The sequence below is a fragment of the Erinaceus europaeus genome, chromosome 16, assembly GCF_950295315.1.
Source record: "Erinaceus europaeus chromosome 16, mEriEur2.1, whole genome shotgun sequence".
Classification (NCBI taxonomy): domain Eukaryota; kingdom Metazoa; phylum Chordata; class Mammalia; order Eulipotyphla; family Erinaceidae; genus Erinaceus; species Erinaceus europaeus.
The window spans coordinates 17,539,098-17,559,350 of NC_080177.1; the positions used below are offsets into that span (position 1 = coordinate 17,539,098).

Genomic DNA, 20,253 nt, shown 5'->3' on the forward strand with positions numbered 1-20,253 from the left:
TTGCCCTCTCCTTCTTCCTCTCTCTCTATCCCCCTCCCCCTTTAGAAAAATCATTTCAGAAACCAAAAGAAAAGCAATGTAGAAAAAGGAGCACCTTGGGGCAGGGTGGTTGTGTGGTGGGTTAAGCACACATGGTGTGAAGCACAAGGACTGGCGTAAGGATCCGGGTTCTAGACCCCGTTTCCCACCTTCAGGGAGGTTGCTTCACGGGTAGTGAAGCAGGTTTGCAGGTGTCTTTCTTTCTTTCTTTCTTTCTTTCTTTCTTTCTTTCTTTCTTTCTTCCTTCCTTCCTTCCTTCCTTTCTTTCTCTTTCTTTCTTTTTTTTGTATTAGCCTAAGTAACTTTATTTAATTTATAAAAAGGAAGGTGTCTATCTTTCTCTCCCTTTCTCTCTCTTCCCCTCCTCTCTGCCCTATCCAACAACAACAATAACAGCAATGGCAACAATAACAATGACAACAACAACAAGGGCAACAAAAGGGGAAAAATAGCCTTTAGGAGCAGTGGATTCATAGTGCAGGCACCAAGCCCCAGTGATAACCCTGGAGGCAAAAGAAAAAAGAATCAGGTGTGCCTCTAGCCAGTGATACCCTCCCCTCCATATACTGGCAGGGTCACTTCCTCATCTAGTCACACTCTCCAGAAAAAACCCGACTCAAGTGGGCCAGAGAACCAGGACCCTGCTGGCCAGGGTCTCCCTCATGGTCAGCTCCTTCATCCATTCAAGGTCACATATATCTACCTAGATTTGACTTCTAGAAACTCAGTTCAAGTTGAGTGTTGAAAAAGAAATCAAAGGGATAGAGAAATAGCTCACCTGGCAGAGTCCCTATACAGCTATGCACACAGACCAGGGTCTAACCCAGGTACTGTAAAGCGGTAACCTCTTCACTAATAATAACAATAATAAGGAGAAATAAGGAGTTCAATCACCTGCACCATCACAAGCCAGAGCTGTGCAGTGCTCTGGACCCAAAAACAAGACAAGACAAAGGAAAGAAAAGAAAAAGAAACCAAGAGCCTAAAAAGATGTCCTGTTCAGTCTAGTCTTGTCTACCTGTCTGTGTATTAGGAATGAACCAATAGCGCACAGATATGCACAACAACAGTTGTCTAACCCGTGTTCTTCTCCAGTCAGACAGTACCACAGGTCTCATCTAAACCCACACACAGGGGTGTTGTAGGGTGGCTAGTGACTAGATCTTCTTCCAGTTGCTGGGGGAGATGGTCAGCCTTGGTGGATCTCGACTTCTCCAGCTACACAGTCACGGGGAAAGCAAAGCCCTCAACTGGGAACCAGAGTCCCTGGGATCCTTCTGAGAACCGGGACTGGGGAAGCAGGTTTGTGAGGACCAGGAAATGACGGCAAACTGTGACCAGGAAATGGCAAACTGTGACAGTGTGGGGAACGTGAGGCCATCGGGAATTCAGGGGGTGTCTCTTCAGAGAAGAATGGACAGAGTGTGGTCCACCTCTGGGACATCATGAGCTCATCATAACTACCTGAGAGGACACACTCAACTATCCTAGTATACCGGTAGCACTTTGTGCACTGTGTAGCCTTCCTCTGTCTCAACAAGCATGAGTGTGTGTGCATTTATATGCACAGCTCAGGAAGAAGTCTAACACCATTGTCAACACACAGCTGACACAGCGAGAGGAACTGTGCGCCTTTCACCTCCCACAAAGTTTAAACCTTCCTCAAAAAGAATCAGGGCTACCTACCTCTGACATTTCAGAAAACACAATAGAGAAAAACAAAACTAGGGGGCTGGGCAGTGGCGCACTGGGCTAAGTGCACATAGTATGAAGCCCAAGGACCCACTTAAGGATCCCAGTTCGAGCCCACAGTCCCCCTACTGCTGGGGGGGCTCAATTCACAAGCAGTGAAGCAGGTCTGCAGGTGTCTATCTTTCTCTCTCTCCCTCTCTCTATTCCCCTCCCCTCTCAAGTTCTTTCTGTCCTATGGGGGTGGGGTGAAGGGAGGGAGAGAAGCAAAGCTAGTGCAAAGTGTTCAAAACTCTTTTTCCTCATTTCTCCTTCTTCTTTACCCTCTCGTTTAAAGAAGGGGAAAAGTATGTGTACTTTTTAAAGAAGGGGTGGCCTCTTTCATCTAGGGAAGCGCTGGGTAAAGGAGAGACAGAACATGTCTTTCCATTTTGTTGAGTCAAGTGTCTCATGTATGGGCAGATGTTAAGTCAAATTGGTTTCTGACAGTTAATGTTATCACAGCTGAAAACAGTATGTATCTTTTTTTTTTCTTCCTCCAAATGATTCAAGAAAAGCTATTGAGAACTAATTACATCTACCTCCTTGGAACAAGATAATTCTGTTTGTTGTTACATGTTTACAAAACGCTATGAAGATGCAAAGGGCACCATAGGAAATACTGACTGTTATTAAGAAAAAAAAACAAAAAAAACAGGAGGATCTTCACTCAGTCTAAAGCTGATGGAAATGTCCACAACGGCAAACACAAACCTGGCATGCTTGGGGTTTTCTTTAAAAGGAAAAGGCTTAGGGCCATAGAGAAGTATCTAAATTTAAACCTCCATTCAGTTTCACCTCCTGAAAACAGGATTCCGTGCTGGCAGTCAGGATATCCACTATATTCTTCTCCGGTTTTCATTTTGTACTTTGCCTTGGGACATTCTCGATCTATCACTTTGGCCAGACATAGTTTGGAGAGTGAGTGCAACAGCATTCATTTAAACACTGCCACTTCTTCAAGGGCAAGGTGTGGCTGAGTGTAGCAGGAAAAATAACAGGGTAGAAACCATGCTCGTTGATGACAGCCGTGAAATGATGCATCTCAATGTGAAGATGGAATGGGACATCACTGTGAAACATACCAACAGTCTGAGCTGTCAAAGTGCTGGCACACAATGTGACAGTGAAACTCTGCTCACTGGCTGCCACTTCATCATTTTGCTTCCCCCCCCCCCACTGGAAAGCCCACAATGGCTGACACCATTTGAACTGTGGCTTCACCAGGAATCGTATTGTGTATGTGCCACAGCTGCATAGGGCAATCATAATGGCTATTGAAAAATACAACTTGGGCTGGGAAGACAGCATAATGGTTATGTAAAAGACTTTCATCTCTAGGTTCATCTTGGTAGGTTCAATCCCTACCACCACAAGCCAGAGCTAAACACTCCTGTGCCTGTCTCTTTCTCTCCCTCTCCCCCCCCCACACACATACACAACACACATTAAAATCAATGAAATATTTTTAAAAAAGAAAATACATCGGGAGTTAGCCTGTAGTGCAGCAGGTTAAGTGCAGGTGGTGCAAAGTGCAAGGACCAGCGAAAGAATCCTGGTTAGAGCCCCGGGCTCCCCACCTGCAGCGGGTCAATTCACAAGCAGTGAAGCAGGTGTCTATCTTTCTCTCCCCCTCTGTCTTCCCCTCCTCTCTCCATTTCTCTCTGTCCTATCCAACAAAGATTACATCAATAAAAGCAATAATAACTACAACAACAATAAAAACAGACGCAAAATACAAGGACTGGAGGAAGGAGCCCGGTTCAAGCCCTGGATCCCCCCCACCTGCAGGAGCGTCACTTCACAAGAAGTGATGCAGGTCTGCAGGTGTCTCTCTTTCTCTCTCCCTCTCTGTCTTCCCCTCCTCTCTCCATTTCTCTCTGTCCTATCCAACAACAATGACAGCAATAATAACTACAACAATAAAACAACAAGGGCAACAAAAGGGAATAAATTTTTTAAAAAGCCAAACAAATTGTTGGCCATATATTTTACTTTTAACTGTAAACCATTAATTCCCCCAATGGAGAAAAAAAAGAAAGAAAGAGAGAGAGAAAAACAATAAAAACAAGAATGGCAACACAAAGGAAATAAATAAATATTTTAAAAAAGAAAAGAAAATACATCATTCAGGGCTATCCAGGAGGTGGCATAGTGGGTGAATCATTGAACTCTCAAGTATGAAGTCCCAAGTTCAATCCCTGACAGCACATGTAACAGAGTGATGCTTGAGTTCTCTCTCTCTCTTACTCTCTGTCCTCTTATCTTGCTTATTAATAAATTAAATCTTTTGAAGAGGTAGCCTTTCCTTGGAAAATTAAGACAAGAGCTTTGGAAAGACTTGATGAAGGCAAATTGCTTTTAAAAAATAATAATAATGTTGAGGGGGTTGGGCGGTAGTGCAGTGGGTTAAGCGCACATGGCATGAAGTACATGGACTGGCACAAGGATCCCAGTTCGAGCCCCCACCTGCAGGGGGGTCGCTTCATAGGCAGTGAAACAGGTCTGCAGGAGTCTATCTTTCTCTCCCCCTCTCTGTCTTCCCCTCCTCTCTCAATTTCTCTCTGTCCTATCCAACAACAACATCAATAACAACAATAATACTAACCACAACAAAGATAAAACAACCAAAAGGGGCAAAAGGGGGGAAAAATAGCCTCCAGGAGCAGTGGATTCATAGTGCAGGCACCGAGCCCCAGCAATAACCATGGAGGCAAAAAATAAATAAATAAACATTGTCAAGGGCTGGCAAAATATCTCATTTGGAAAGTGTGCAGCTTTGCCGTGTGCACAGCCCAAGTTCAAACCTGGTCCTCACTGCATTGAAGGAAGCTTCTTTCACTCTCTTTAACTCTTTCACTCTCCCTCTCTCTCTGCCATTCTGTATCTTAACAACAAAATAATAATAATAATTAGGTATAGATACAAAGATACAATAGTTCTAAAATATTTCAACATGGAACTAACCCTGCACTCAGACGTGTCAGGAGATACCTCTAGGAGTTCACCTTAGTTTAAAGAAAAGAGACGGGGGCCTGGCAATGGCACACCCAGTTAAGCGCACATATCACCATGCACAAGCACCCAAGTTCGAGCCCCTGCTCCCCAAGAGCAGTGAAGCAGGTCAGCAGGTATCTATCTCTCTAGATCCTTCTCCCCTCTCAATTTCTTTCTGTCCTATCAAATAAAATAGAAAAAAAAAAGGGAGGAAAGGAAGAAAGAAAGGAAGGAAAGAAGGAAGGAAGGAAGGAAGGAAGGAAGGAAGACAGGGAGGAGGGAGGGAGAGAGGGAGAAGGGAAGGAATGAAGAAATGAAGGAAGGGAGAAAGAAAGAAAGAGAGAGAGAGAGAAGGAGGGAGGAAGGAAGGAAGGAAGGGTGCACAAGGACCCGGGTTCAAGCCCCTGGTCCCCACCTGCTGGAGGACAGCTTCACGAGTGGTGAAGAACGGCTGCAGGTGTCTTGCTGTTTCTCTCTTTTTTAAATTTTTAAAATTTATTTATTTTCCCTTTTGTTACCTTTGTTGTAGTTACTGTTGTTGTTATTGATGTTGTCATTGTTGGATAGGACAGAGAGAAACAGAGAGAGGAGGGGAAGACAGAGAGGGGGAGAGAAAGATAGACACCTGCAGACCTGCTTCACCGCCTGTGAAGCGACTCCCCTGCAGATGGGGAGCCGGGGGCTCGAACCAGGATCCTTACTCCTTGCGCTTTGCACCACCACCTGGCTCCCCGTGTTTCTCTCTATCTTCCACTTCCCTCTCGATTTCTGACTTTCTCTATCCAATAAAATAAATTAATTAAAAAATAAAAAACAATTTGTAAAAATAAAATAAAGTTGCAGTAAGAAAGAAAAGAAGGAAGGGAGGAAGGAGAGAGAGAGGGAGAGGAAGAAAGAAAAAAGAAAGAAAGGAAGGAAGGAAGGAAGGAAGGAAGGAAGGAAGAAGAAAGAGAGATGGCTGCTGGGCATGATGGATTTGAAGTGCTGGCACTGAGCCTCAGTTATAACCCTGGTGGCAAAATTAATTAATTAATTAATTAATCAACTAATTAATCAAAACCAGAAAAGAGGAACTATGGGCAAAATGTATGCATGAACGAACGACCAATAGTGACATTGTTGCCTCCGTAAAATGTAGAGGAAACATTTACAACACAGAAACAGGTGCCGATACAGGTGTAATTTATGTATCCAAAGAACATGTGAAACATTTCCATCAGAGAAGAGGCACTCTGCTATCAAAAGAAGGAAACACTTCATTCTTTACCACTCTGAAAACACCTAAAATCTCGCTGCCTTGGTGGGACAGTTATCAGACTGGGGTGTTTGTTCACTTAAACCCACAAATTGCACTGCCACACCTCACCCCCCACACCTCACCCCCCACACCTCACCCCCAACGACTTTGCCTGCCTGCTGGACACTCCACTCCATCTCACCCAGGTGGCTCTGCAACTTCACGTTCAAAAGTGTCAGAAATTGAACCTCTTCCTTCCTTCTCTCCATGTCGCCTCTCCTGTGTCCTCTGGGTCTTTTTGGTGGGTTTTTTTTTTTTTTTTTTTTTTTGCATTTTTTAGAGCCAGAGCCTCCTATGTGCAAGGTTTCACCGTTCCTGTTCAATTTCTTCATTCAGAGACAGACAGACACCCACAGGGGAGACACCACTGCAGAACTTCCCCTAGTGTCATGGCACTCCATGTGGTGCTGGGGCTTGAACCTGAGCCACATGCATGGCAAGGCATGTGCCCTACTTGGTGAGCTGTCTCTCCTGGCCTCTCCTCTTTAACTGAGATGTCCTCCCACCCCAATCCAGATCTTCTACCTCTCAACCTTATGCAGGTTAGATTAGATGCTATCCTACACCTTTGCCCCATTTTATCATATTTTTCTTCCATGATATCTACCAGGGTTTCTCTACCTCATAACCTGACGTAGATTCTTCTCAAACTAACTACTGCTGTAACAGCCTTGGAAATGGTCTCCCCACCTGCAGGCCACTTTTTCCTCAGACACAAGTGAATCCTCATGCCTCTGCTCAAGCACCTAAACTCTTTAGCCTGATATCCACAACCTGGGTTCACGTCCTAGTCTGTCATCAGTCTTTTCCAAGCAGCCTCAACTTTAACCAAGCCAAAATTAGCACTTCCCCTTGTCTAATGTTTTTTGTTTGTTTTGGTTGGTTGTTGTTGTTGTTTTGTTTTGCCTTTTGTCACTGGGGTTCAGTATCAGCACTACGAATCCACTGCTTCTGGCTGCATTTTTTTTTTTCTTCATTTAATAGGACAGAGAGAAATTGAAAAAGGAGGGCAGATAGAGAGAGGGAGAGAAAGATACACATACCTGCAGATCTGCTTCACCACTTGTGAAGTGATCCCCCCTGCAGGTGGGAAGAGGAGGCTTGAAACTGGATCTTTGTGGGTGTCCTTGCACTTCTTCCTACGTGAACTTACCCAGCCTCCCTCCCTTGTCTAAAGGCTTTTTGTTTTTTCTCCTTTCAGCGCTATCTCTAGAGGTTGGTGCTGACACTATGAATCCACTGCTCTTGGAGGCCATTTTTTTTTCAATTTTATTGGACAGGACAGAGAGAAATTGAGAGAGTAGGGGAAGACAGAGAGGGAGAGAAAAAGACAGACACCTGAAGACCTGCTTTACTACTTGTGAAGTGATTCCCCCCCTGCAGATAGGGAACCGAGGACTCAGAGATCCTTGCACAGGTCTTTGGGCTTTGTACTTTGGGTTTTTTAAATATTTCATTTATTTATTTATTTATTTATGAGAGGGATAGGAGAGAGAGAAAGAACCAGACATCACTCTGGTACATGTGATGCTGAGGATTGAACTCAGGACCTCATACTTGAGAGACAAGTGAATCAAGTACAAAGCCCGTAGTCCAGGAGATGGTGCAGTGGATAAAACATTGGTCTTTGCATGACAACAGGTGGGCTGCCTTCTTCTTCCCAACCCACTCTTGTGCCCTTCCTTGGTGGACACCTCTGGCTTGGCTGGTTGCTTCTGAATTTCAGTTAGCTTATGGGGAGGTGGTGGGGAGTTGAGAGCAATGGAGCCCTGAGCAGAGAGGATTCTCATTGTGACAGGATGGGCCAGTACTGAGCAGATCAAGAGAGATGTGACAGTTTATAAAGAATAGCAGAACAACAAATGAGACCTCCCAGAATTTTTCTGTTTCAGCAGAATTTACTTCTATAGCTATGCAAAAAAAAAGAAAGAAAGAAAGAAAGAAAGAAGAGAAAAAGAAAAAGAAAAAATACAACTTTTTTAGAAGATGGGACACACACAACCTACAAGCCTAAAATCTCATAAATCTATCAGCCGATATAAATCAATAATTGTACAGCATTTTTTGCAGTTAGAAAAATACTTTAATATGTCCTTTGAAACTAAATGGAGAGGACTGGCAGTGATTATGATTAGTGAAGCAAATAAGTAAGTGCAGGACAAAGCACGGGATAACTTCACTCATTCATATATAGTCAACCTGGATCTGTGACATTGAGAGAACTCTGGTGGTGACCACTGGGAGTGGGGGGCAGAAGGCACAGAATTTTAGTGGTGGGAGGGGTGTGAAATGATACCCTATCATCTTATAATCTTGTAAATCACTGTTAAATCACAAATATATGGGGCTTGGGAGACAGCATCATTGTTCTGCAAAAAGGTGTAAAGCATTTTTAATCAAAGAAATATACAGAGAGAAAGAGTCCAGAGCACTAAGCAGCTCTGGTTTATAGTGGTGCTGGAGGTTGAACTTGGGACATGAGAGTCTCAGGCATGAAAGCCTTTAACATAAGTGTTATGCTGTCTCCCCAGCTCATAAAACACTGAAAGAAGAAGAGGAAGGGCTGAAAGGGGGGAGGGGGTTGGAGAAAATATAGGAGCGGGGGCATGGCACATCCAGTAGAGTATACACATTACCAAGCACAAGGACCCAGGTTCAAACCCTTGGCCTTCACCAGCGGAAGCTTCATGAGCAGTGAAGCAGTGCTGCAGATCTCTCTCTATCTCTATCTCCCCCTTCCCTCTCAATTTATCTCTGTCCTATAAAAAACAAAAAAAAAAAAAAGAGAGGGCCAGAGCATAGCTCACTGGGTTAAGCACACATAGTAGGAAGCATAAGAACCAGCACAAGAATCCTGGTTTGAGACCCCTGACTCCCCAAATGTAGGGGTTAGGGGGTCCGCTTTACAAGCAGTGAAGCAGGTCTGCAGATGTCTATCTTTCTATCTCCCCTCTCTGTCTTTCCCTCCTCATTCAATTTCTCTCTATCCTACCCAACAACAACAAAAGGGAGGCGGGGAATAGCCACCAGGAGCAGCGGATTCCTGGTACAGGCCTGAGCACTAGGGATAACCCTGGAGGCAAGAAAAAAAAAAGCGGGGAATGGCTGCTGGAAGTGGTGGTTACTTTTACATTGTGTGGGCACCAAGACCCTATGATCGTGGCAATAAATAAATAAATAAATAAATAAATAAATAAATAAGAAAATACAACACCCTCAATGTCAAGTTGTCAGCTTCAGTTAAAATTATTTTCTCCTGAGAGTTGGGAGGTAGCGCAGCGGGTTAAGCGCAGGTGGCACAAAGCACAAGGACAGGCGGAAGGATCCCCATTCAAGCCCCCGGCTTGAACTGCAGGGCAGTTGCTTCACAGGCAGTGTAGCAGTTCTGCGGCTGTCTTTCTTCCTATCCCCTTCTCCGTCTTCCCCTCCTTTCTCCATTTCTCTCTGTCCTAACAATGACGACATCAGTAACAACAACAACAATAAAAAAGGGCAACAAGGGAGTCGGGAGGTGGCGCAGTGAGTTAAGCGCACGTGGCGCAAAGCGCAGGGACCAGTGTAAGGAACCCGGTTCGAGCCCCCGGCTCCCCACCTGCAGGGGAGTCGTTTCACGGGCGGTGAAGCAGGTCTGCAGGTGTCTGTCTTTCTCTCCCCTCTCTCTCTGTCTTCCCCTCCTCTCTCCATTTCTCTCTGTCCTATCCAACAACAAAGCAACGTCAATGATGGCAATAATAACCGCAAGGAGGCTGCAACAACTAGGGCAACAAAAAAGGGGGAAAAATGGCCTCCAGGAGCGGTGGATTCATGGTGCAGGCACCGAGCCCAGCAATAACCCTGGAGGAAAAAAAAAAAAAAGGGCAACAAAAAGTAAAATAAATATTTAAAAATTACTTAAAAAATTATTTAGTGGTCTGGGAGGTGGTGTAGTGGCTAAGGCACTAGACTCTCAATCATGAGGTCCTGAGTTCAATCCCCGGAAGCACATGTACCAGAGTGATATCTGGTTCTTTCTCTCTCTCCTCCTATCTTTCTCATTAATAAATAAATAAAAACTTAAAAAAAATAATTTACACAGTTCTCAGGTTGGATGCCCCAGCCTGGCCTGACGGGCAATGCCATGCTCCCAGAACCCCAGCCACCTGCCTTCCACCTCTCTCTGGCTGCTGCTCCACTACCTGACTCCTCCCTCACCATCTCTCTAGGGCTGGCTGCCTATGTTCAAACCAATACAACGCCATGTTTTCTTGACCGGGGATGTCAATTTGGGGTCAGTAAGAGGGTGCTAGGGAAATGCCTCTCTCTCTCTCACCACAAAAATGATTTCTTTCAGGAAACTATCCTGAATCTGTTTTCTAGTCCACAGGGGTTTCAGCCCAGATGAAAAGAAGATTTAGGACTCTCAGGACCTTAGGTAGCATTTCATTCAAGTTTTCAATGAGAGAAAGTGTGGTCAGTGAGGTGAAGGTCACACGACTGTTGCCAGAGTCATTACTTGAACCTAAATTTTGTGACTCCTAGATCTGTGTTCTCCTACAGAGGTGATAGTTGCAGAAAGAACACAGTGGCAACAGGGACTAGGCCTAGTGTGGACAATAGACAATACTCATTTGTCAGTTCAGGATTAGGATACAATATTGCACAAGGATGGGTGGGTGGTAAGAGTATTGCTGTGAGATGTACAAAGGAAGTAAAGAGAGTCTCTTAGCTCAAATTCATATTTACTTCCAAAGCTGATGAACCCAGTACCCAAGACACCCAAGAATGCCCTTGGGGGGGTGGGGGGTGGGGGAGGGAAGAGAGGAAACCTGTTGCAAATGACAGTTTCTCTTATGGTGGGAAAGAAAAACCACCATTTAACAGATTTCCCTCCTCACAACTTCACTCATTTTCAGCTGTACAGGTGATTCTGTATCCTAAAACCAAAAGAAAAGTTATTTTTCTTTTTTTTAATTCTTCTTTTATATTATTTACTTATTTTCCCTTTTGTTGCCCTTGTTGTTTTTTATTGTTGTTGTAGTTGTTGTTGTTATTGATGTTGTCATCAATTAGATGGTTAGATAGGTCAGAGAGAAATGGAGAGGGGAGGGGAAGACGGGGGGAATAGAAAGACACCTGCAGACTTGCTTCACCGCATGTGAAGTGACTCCCCTGAAGGTGGGGAGCCAAGGGCTCAAACCGGGATCACCTGCTGTGCTACCGACGGACTCCCAAGAGTTATTTTTCTTTTTTTTAAAAAAATATTTTATTTATTTATTCCTTTTTGTTGCCCTTGTTGTTTTATTGTTGTAGTTATTGTTGTTGTTGTTGTTGGATAGGACAGAGAGAAATGGAGAGAGGAGGGGAAGACAGAGAGGAGGAGAGAAAGATAGACACCTGCAGACCTGCTTCACCGCCTGTGAAGCGACTCCCCTGCAGGTGGGGAGCCGGGGTTCGAACCGGGATCCTTATGCCGGTCCTTGTGCTTTGCACCACCTGCGCTTAACCCGCTGCACTACAGCCTGACTCCCTAAGAGTTATACAAAAGACCATTTAGCCCAATGCAATTCTTAGAATCAAGAGCAAATACGATCCATACTAGAAAGAAAAGATTCAAGAAAGCAAAATGAGAGAGTCTGTAACTATGATATATTTTGCCCAAAAAGAATCCTTTCCACCTCATGGCCTATCTCTACTCACAAGGATGTAAGTTTTTGTTTATTTATTTGTTTGTTTGTTTGTTTTTGTCTCCAGGGTTAATGCTGAGGCTCAGAGCCTGCACTATGAATCCAACTGCTCCTGGAAGCTATTTTTCCCCTTTTGTTGCCCTTGTTGTCTATCGTTGTTATTATTATTTTTATTATTGCTATCATTGTTGCTGCATAGGACAGAGAAAAATGGAGAGGGGGGGGAAGACAAAGAGGGTGGAGAGAAAGACAGACCTGCAGACCTGCTTCACCACTTGTGAAGTGATCCCCGTCCCTACAGGTGGGGAGCCTGAGGTTCAAACCAGGATTCTTACACTGGTCAGTGCGCTTTGTAGCATGTGCACTTAATCTGCTGTGCTACCAACCTGCTGTGCTACCACCCGGCCCCATATTTATTTATATTTATTTATTTATTTGTTTAGCCTATGGGGTTAATGATGGGGCTCAGTGTTGGCACTATAAATCCACTGCTCCTGGTGGCCATTTTTTCCATTTTACTGAATAGGACAGAGAGAAATTGAGAGAGGAAGGGGAGATAGAAAGACAGATGCCACTCATGAAGCATCCTCCCAGAAGGTGGAGGACCAGGGGATCAAACCCAGATCCTTGGGCAGGTCCTCGAGCTTAGTACTATGTGCATTTAACCACGTGCACAACTGCCCAGTACCCAAGGATGTAAATTCTCTGAAATCTCAGACCTGGCCTTCTTACTCATTAGTGTAACCCCAGCATCTAAAACAGTTTCTGTGACATAACTAGTTGTCAGTACATGATTGCTGAATGAAATCAGTCTGGGCAGGGAAGTGTACAATCACATAACATAGTTAAGAAAGTAGAATGTGTGGTTGATTTTTTTGCCTACAGAATCTATCTCCACTAACCATGATGACCCTCTCTCCCTCTCTCTTGCTTTCCTAGTGGAATTACATCATCATCAAATGACCATTGGTCTAAATCTTCCTGTATGCATTTCTCTACAGATAAGAAATTGGGGGGGGGGGGGAAGGGTTCACAACTCTGATTCATTTGGTACAGCATTTCAGTCTTTCGACTGCTTCATATCTCACAGAATTCTGAACAAAAGACACATAGGGGACATGCGGGGTGACCCAATGTGTGACCTTACAAAACCACTTCTCTCAATATTGGCTTCCCCAAAGAGGCATTGAGCTTAGTCTCTAATAAGTCTCTTCCATCTTTCAAAGTTAGCACTCTAGAGAAATTAATAAAGTATGGGCTGGAGAGATAGTTCACTAGGTAGAGAGTACGCCTTGCTTTGTACATGGCCCAGGTTTAAACCCTGGCACCCCATGGGAAAGTCATGTTGGCATGGGGAAGGGGGTATGTTCTGTTGCTTTAGTGTCTCTCTGCCTCCTCCCTAAATGAAAGAGTGGGCAGTGGAATCACATCTGCCTGAGGTCCTGACTCCACAATAAATAAATAAATAAATAAATAAATAAATAAATAAATAAATAAATATCAGGTACTTCCTTTATTAATATTGATCTTTTGAAAAAAATATTTACTTTTCCTTTTGTTGCCTTGTTGTTTTTATTGTTGTTGTAGTTACTGCTGTTGTTATTGATGTCGTCGTTGTTGGATAGGACAGAGAGAAATGGAGAGAGGAGGGGAAGACAGAGAGGAGGAGAGAAAAATAGACACCTGCAGACCTGCTTCACTGCCTGTGAAGTGACTCCCCTACAGGTGAGGAGTCGGGGGTTCAAACCGGGATCCTTACGCTGGTCCTTGTGCATCGCACCACATGTGTGTAACCCGCTGCGCTACCAAATGACTCCCAATATTGATCTTTTAAAAGAGATGCTAACTAGTGTCTCCTAGCACTGGAGTGTGGATCACTAACTCAACTCCCCTCCTGTGTCAGTCACCATTGCCATGAAAAGACAGATGATGTCCTCACTAGTGCTCCAAAATGCCAGTGGAGACCCTTCTTCTCAAAGATGGAGATCACATAGCACAAAGCAAATCTGTACTCACTGAATGGGTTATAGGTGTGGGGAGGTATGGGGGTGGTTAGTCGGAGAGCTATGGTGTCCAGGTGAGCAGGAGGCAGGTGCACAGAGCGTGGGTTTGGAGACTGATTCGGTTTCCTTTTTTTTTTTTTTTTTGCCTCTAGGGTTATTACTAGGGTACTGGGGCTTGGTTCCAGCACTATGAATCTACCACTGCTGGTGACCATTTTCATTTTTTCCTTTCCCCACCCCCGTTGTATTCAGTAGGACAGAGAGAAACTGAGAGAGGAGGAAAGATAGAGAGGGAGATAGAAAGATAAGCATCTGTATACCTGCTTCACCACTTGTGAAGCATCCCGTTACGGGTGGGGAGTGGGGACTTGAACTCAGGTCCTTGCAATAGTGCTACATGCACCTAAGTGGGTGCACCACCATCTGGCCCCCTCATTTTCCTATTTGTACCCAGCAGATGCTTATTCTTGACAAGCCAGAGAGTGCCCATGAAGTTTAAATAGATACATGAAACAACTTCCGTTATAAACTGTCACTGGGTGAAGGGGACAAGAACTGAGTGTCCTATAAATGTACCATCCTTACAGCTTTTTTCTCTCCATTTTCCAAGGCTTCCCCCAAGCTTGCTCTCTCTTAGGTCCTTCCATTGTCCTTTATTCAGTTTTCTTTGGGATTTGGTCTGTCTGTGATACTTACTGGACTAGCTCTCAAATTTGCATACAAGAACAGACTTCTCAGCTGCATGTGATTCTAGAAATCTATACCACTGAGACATCGTGCCTTTAAACCCAGTTAGTCAAAGCAAACTTAGCTGAGTCCCTCTCCCCAACTCTCTATTTCTACCATCAGCATCACTAGTCCTGTTCTGAGGCTCAATTTGAATTTATTTTTCCAGCCCTCACACATCTTCAATAATGACCTGTGACCTTCATAAACAACAAAAACAAACTCAATAAATGTTAAGTCTTTCCTTGTGCCTCGGACCTAAAATCATCTGGTGATCACTGAACATAGTTGAGGCTTCTTTCTCAGTCTCTTGCATTCCTGCCTTTTCTTCCTTCTCCACGTCAATCCATATCCTCATCCCTAAGAAGGATCTTTCCTGGGAAGATCTGGACTCCCAATTTCTAAGCTTCTCCTGCCTCAGCCCATCCCAAATAAATCCACAGGCAAATAAATCATCAGTTGCCTGTAAACCTTTAAGAGTTTCCAGGGATGCTTTATTCAGCATGGAAGAGCTTCTGCCAGCCATCCACTCCTCTTCAAGCTACCTAAGGTCTGCATCTGTTTTCTCCCACTCCTGTTTCTCACAGCACTGACTGCACCAGTCACTTGCTCCAGCACCTACCGCACTCCAGCTCCCCTCCTCTGCAGCTACATCCAGCATCTTGGACGCTTCCCTGCAGCCACCACTGCGATGCCTGCCTCCTAGACTTGGCTCATAGCCTTGTCCTGCCTGCGGGAGCCTCTTCCTTCCTGCCAAGCCGGACCAGATACCTTTCCCAAGATGCCCCTTTACCTGAAAGTCTCACAGAACAGTGACACCCAGACCACACATTCTTTCCTTTTCTTTCTCCCTCCTTTTCTTTTCTGAATTCCTTCAGCACTCTCAGACTTCCTATCTCTCGCTAAAGATTGTTTTCTCATTACGAAGCATACTGGAACAGAGAGAGGGCTTAGAAGCAGCACACAGGACTAGCATGCAAGATGCCCCAAGTTCAATACTGGACAGCACCAGCAGACAGAGCTAAATAGTGTTCTGGTAAAGAAAGAAAGGAGGAGAAAGAGAAGTGGGGTAGGGAGGAGAAGAAGAAGAGAAAGAAGAGGAATGGAAGAGGGTATAATGGAAATAATGCAGAAAGACTTTCATACCTGAGACTGTGGGGTCCCAGGTTCAGTCCCCAGTAACACCATAAGCCAGAGCTGAGCAGTGCTTATCTCTTTCTCTCATTAAGATAAATAATTAAAAAAGAAAGAAAAGAACTTTATTTCACACACAACTGTTAGTCTGCCCAATTGAAATATGAGTCCCAGAAGAGCAGGGCCATCTCTTTTAGTCTTCTTTTACTCCCAATCTGGAACCGGCAAGGCCAAACACAAAGCCAGAAAGGACCTGGTTCTGTGCATACAGCAGGGACAAGGCCCACTGCCCTGCCCAAAGCACAGGCAATAAAGGGCTGGGCTGAGGGGGAAGTGCATCAAAGACTTTCAGATGAGCTCCTAGTACAAGGCTAGGGACTGGGTTGTGTTTTGAAAAAGGCTGTTAAAGGCTGAATGGAATGCTTTTAAAAATTCATTCAAGTCCTTAGCACACTCTGTATTACTCTAGCACAGAGATCTCTGCTGAAATAAAGTGGTGGTAGTGGGGAGGGGGAAGCTGGTGGATCTCAACCACTAGTCAGAATTGAAATTCTTGAATCTTCTGGGCTGGAATACTTGGTCCAGTGGAGACTAGAAAGCTCTATTGCAACTGTCCTTCTGAGAAGTGGCCTAAGCACCTGGCGCCCACCTGCAAGTCGGCACCAGTTCATGCCCTTGACCCAAAGGCTGCCTGACTCCAGTGCAAACCACGTAAATGCAGGGGGTGGAGTGTGTGTTTGAGGGTGGGGGCTGGGAGCCTAGCTCCCCAGCTCCCCAGCTCCCCAGCTCCCCTTGACCCAGTTATACAACAACCTAGAACCCAATCCAGGTGTGGTGCAGCCTCTCCACGTCCACCCCCACTCCCACCTCCCAGGAATTCTTAGAAGGAGCACGAAGAGGGACTTGAACTTACCCTCACGTAGTAGTTCATGCCCATTCCCAACAGGTGCTGTAGAAAGTGCCCGTCGGGCCTTCTCTCCGAGGTTGGCTCCCCAGGGCCGGGCAGGGGACAGGCATCTGAAGGGCAGGCGGGGGGCCTGAGCCCCACCAGGTCGGGCTGCGCAGTGGGCTGTGGCTGAGGTGCCGCCCCTGCCCTACTCAGGCTGCTTTCTGGGGACGCCGGCTCCCGGCTCTCTTGGAGCTTCAGTCGGGGCACCTCTTTGGTCCCCAAGCAAAAGTTTTTGAGACTCAGCAAGGTGGCCGGGTTGGCCAGCTTGACGCTGGCCAGGCGGGGGATGAGGGTGCAGAGCGGGGTGGGGCTGTCCTGGGACGCGGCCGAGGCGGCATCTTCTGGCGGCAGGTGAGGGGCCAGTGCGGGGCAGGGAGGCTGCGGCGAGCCCTTGCTGCCCAGCGAGCCTCCGGGGCTGCCTTCGTCCAAGGACGTGATGGACTCGTTCCGAAAGCGGCTGTACTTGGCCCTGTGCAGCATCCCGGGGGACCCGAAGAGTCCTACATACAGCACGAGTCCTGCCGGGCCGTCCTGGCCGCGCTCTCGCATAGCCGCCCCCGGCGAAGCAGAAGCCGCCCGAGGCCGCAGCGCACCGCGCGCGCCCGCCGGGCAAAGCCGGAGCCCCAGCCGGAGCCGGAGCCGGAGCCGGAGCCGGGGCCGGGGCCGCGGGGAGAAGCGCGAGCTCCGCGGCGCCCCGGCCGCTCGCGCCGGCCGCCTGGCCCGCTCCGCCCGGCGTGACAGCCCCCTCGCCGGTTGCCTCCAGTCCCTTCCGGGCGCCGGCGCTCCGGTCCTGGCTTCCCGGCCAACTCGCCGGCCCCCCACGCGCGGGCGGAGCAGCCAGGCCGCCGCCGCAGCGCCGGCGGTGCAGTAGCTTTGCAGGAACAGCCAGCGCCCCCACCCCCAGCCTCCCCTTCAGCACACAGGAACTTTCAAACCTGCTCCCTCCGGCTCCCACAGGGCGGGGCAGTGACCGGACACTTAACCCTTTATTTGTCCCGGGGATGCTTCATGCCTCCTTCTCTCTGTGTGTGTGACTGTGTGTGTGTGTGTGTGTGTGTGTGTGTGTGTGTGTGTGTGTCTCCCTCTCCCTCTCCCCATCTCTCTCTCTCTCTCTCTCAAGAAATAATAATAATAAGCAAATCAAATCTCAGGACCTGGTGCCTGAGTCTGACGTCTGCCCTCTCTTGGAAGCTCTTGCCTGTCATCCCCGCTGGTGGCCCAGCTGGGTGGGGGGTTGGGTTGGGGAGGTGGGTGGGAGGGGAGACTAGGGGCCGGCGCCGTTCTGCATTATTTCTCCCAACTAGCAACCTCGCTGCGCGTTCCTGGGGACCCCCCCCTACCACCTCCCCGCCAGCCACCTCCCCGCCCGCCCAGCCCAGCGCAGGGTTCCCCTCCTTCCTGGCTGCGTCTCTGAGTAGCTTTTCCCGAGCCCCTTTCTCAGAAAAAGGGTTGAGCTGTGCAAGAGGCGACGCCGAGTGTTGAAATTTTTATGAATGAACTTTACTGAATGAATCTGTGTGTGTGTGTGTGTTTGTGTGTGTGTGTGTGTGTGTGTGTGTGTGTGTGTGTGTGTGTGTGTGTGTGTGTGAGTGTGTGCGTGCCAGCTAATAACTCTGTGAATGAAGCTGAGAATAGCTGTAATTGACTGATGGTCTCAGGGGTACTTGGTTTCTGGCCAATCAGGCGGCTGCCTGATGACTCATGCACCATAAATATACGAAACGAATAGCCAGAAGAAATGAAGCTGGAGCAAGAGGCTGCATTTTTGTATGTGATGGCTGACGAACGGGTTAAAAAGGCAAGAAATTAAAAAAAAAAAAAAAAAAAAGCAAGCTTTACTCTAAAGCATCAGCAAGCTGGGGGAGGTGCAGGTTAAGAAATCTCTTTTCTTTTGTTTTTTTGTTTGTTTGTTGTTGAGATCACCGGGAAAGCCAAGCAGAAAGCGCTAAACCTGAAATCTATTGTTTCTCAGATATTAGGACATATGGAACATAACTCTGGTGGAAAGTCGTGATGCATCTGTTTTAGAAACAGAGCTCTATTTTTTTTTCTTTCTGTTTTATTATTGATTGCTGGTTTCATCTCCCTTCTGGCGGCGACTTCCTGTCCCTATCAAATGCCTTCTGAAGACATGATGACAACTGCAAGAGGCTTAGCATACAGGAAGCCAGAACAGAGAGCCCAGAGAGAAAAAGGCAGGTTCCTTGAAAAATGGAGGAGAGGAAAAGTACAGAGCAGAAGAACACCTCTGCTGATGTGTGCCCCCAAAGGTTGTATTAATATTTCTCCATCCACCAGGGCTCTGGCATCTAAATCTGTTCATTCAAAATCCAAATGTTAAAGCCCCCTTGCATTCCCAGGAGGCAAGGATGTTTCCTCCTTTGCCTCACTGCTATGCAGCTGCATTTGGTTCATGTGTATTCATGATGGGAGAGTGGGGCGAGCTGGCTTCTTTGGCATCCAAACACAGGTTTTGACACCTGCCAAGAAGGCATCCCCAATGGCTTTCTTCCCTGGAGAAATAGAGACCTTTTCACATCTGTTCTTCGGGACCTGCTAGAATGTGGTTTTGTTTTTTTTGGTTTTGTTTTTTACTTGGCAAGTCCTTTCTGCCTTCTCCACAGACCTTCCCTCAATCCTTGCTGAACACCTGGTAAAAGTGACTTAGAACTCACATTCCTAGGAGATAGGAACCTCTGCAAGACAGTGAAGTAACTGATCTGGTCCTCCTGATTCCTTCTTTGACTCTTCTCTCCTTGCCTGGGTTCCTTCCATCTGTCATGGACCCCATGTTGTGCAGCTTCCATAAAGTTTCTATGCCTCTCCTTGCTGGAATGCCCCCATCTGTTCCCAGAAAAAGGCATTGCCCAATCTTTTTGGAACCTCTGTCTTAACTGCAGTAACAGGTGATATATAAGCTTATAATATTTAAGCTTACTCTGATTCACTCCCTCATGCCCCTGGGTGAGTAGTTAACAAAATCATTGAATGAAATAAAGACTTGGTCTTTATTTCAATGTATGCTTAGACCATCAATGTATGCTTAGACCATCATCAATGTATGCTTAGACCATCATCCTCATGTGTTAGCACTCCCTCGAAAATTCCTTTTAGGGAGTCAGGCAGTAGCGCAACAGGTTAAGCGCACGTGGCACAAAGCACAAGGACCGGTGTAAGGATCCTGGTTTGAGCCCCCGGCTCCCCACTTGCAGGGGAGTCGCTTCACAGGCGGTGAAGCAGGTCTGCAGGTGTCTTTCTCTCCTCTCTGTCTTTCCCTCCTCTCTCCATTTCTCTCTGTCCTATCCAACAACAAGGACATTGATAAGAACAACAATAACTACAACAATAAAAACAACAAGGACAACAAAAAGGGAATAAATAAATAAATATTTTTTAAAAAAGAAAATTCCTTTTAAAAGCCCTAAGCCCTTGCAACTGGTGAGATGCTTTTAATGTGTCCTGACTCCTCCTCATTATCCCCAAAGGGTCATCCTTTGTGCAAATGTCCTCCTTGTTTATTGACTGACTTTTTTTTCCTCCAGTGTTACTGCTAGGGCTCTGGGCCTGCATAATTCTTCCTCTTCCTTTTCCAGTCTATTTTTTAATTAAAGGAAGACAGAGAAAGGGTGAGGGACAAAGAGACAGAAAACACTGCTCCACTGCTCCTGAGTCTTCCCTGTGCAGACGTCCCCATGTAGTGAACTGTGCACTCTACCA

At 46.3% G+C, this 20,253-nt stretch overlaps 1 protein-coding gene across 2 annotated transcripts in view; it reads right to left on the reverse strand.

Moving 5' to 3' along the window:
- Positions 1 to 17,548, reverse strand: part of SHC4 (SHC adaptor protein 4) — a 151,171-nt gene extending 133,623 nt beyond the window's left edge. Inside the window, exon 1 of one of the 2 annotated variants that reach the window (XM_060174627.1) lies at positions 16,501 to 17,548. In XM_060174627.1, coding sequence (XP_060030610.1) covers positions 16,501 to 17,085 — 585 coding nt within the window. In that variant the 5' untranslated portion in view covers positions 17,086 to 17,548. The remainder of the gene's footprint in view (positions 1 to 16,500) is intronic. The other variant, XM_060174626.1, reaches the window with a different exon arrangement.
- Between the last annotated feature and the right edge of the window lie 2,705 nt (positions 17,549 to 20,253).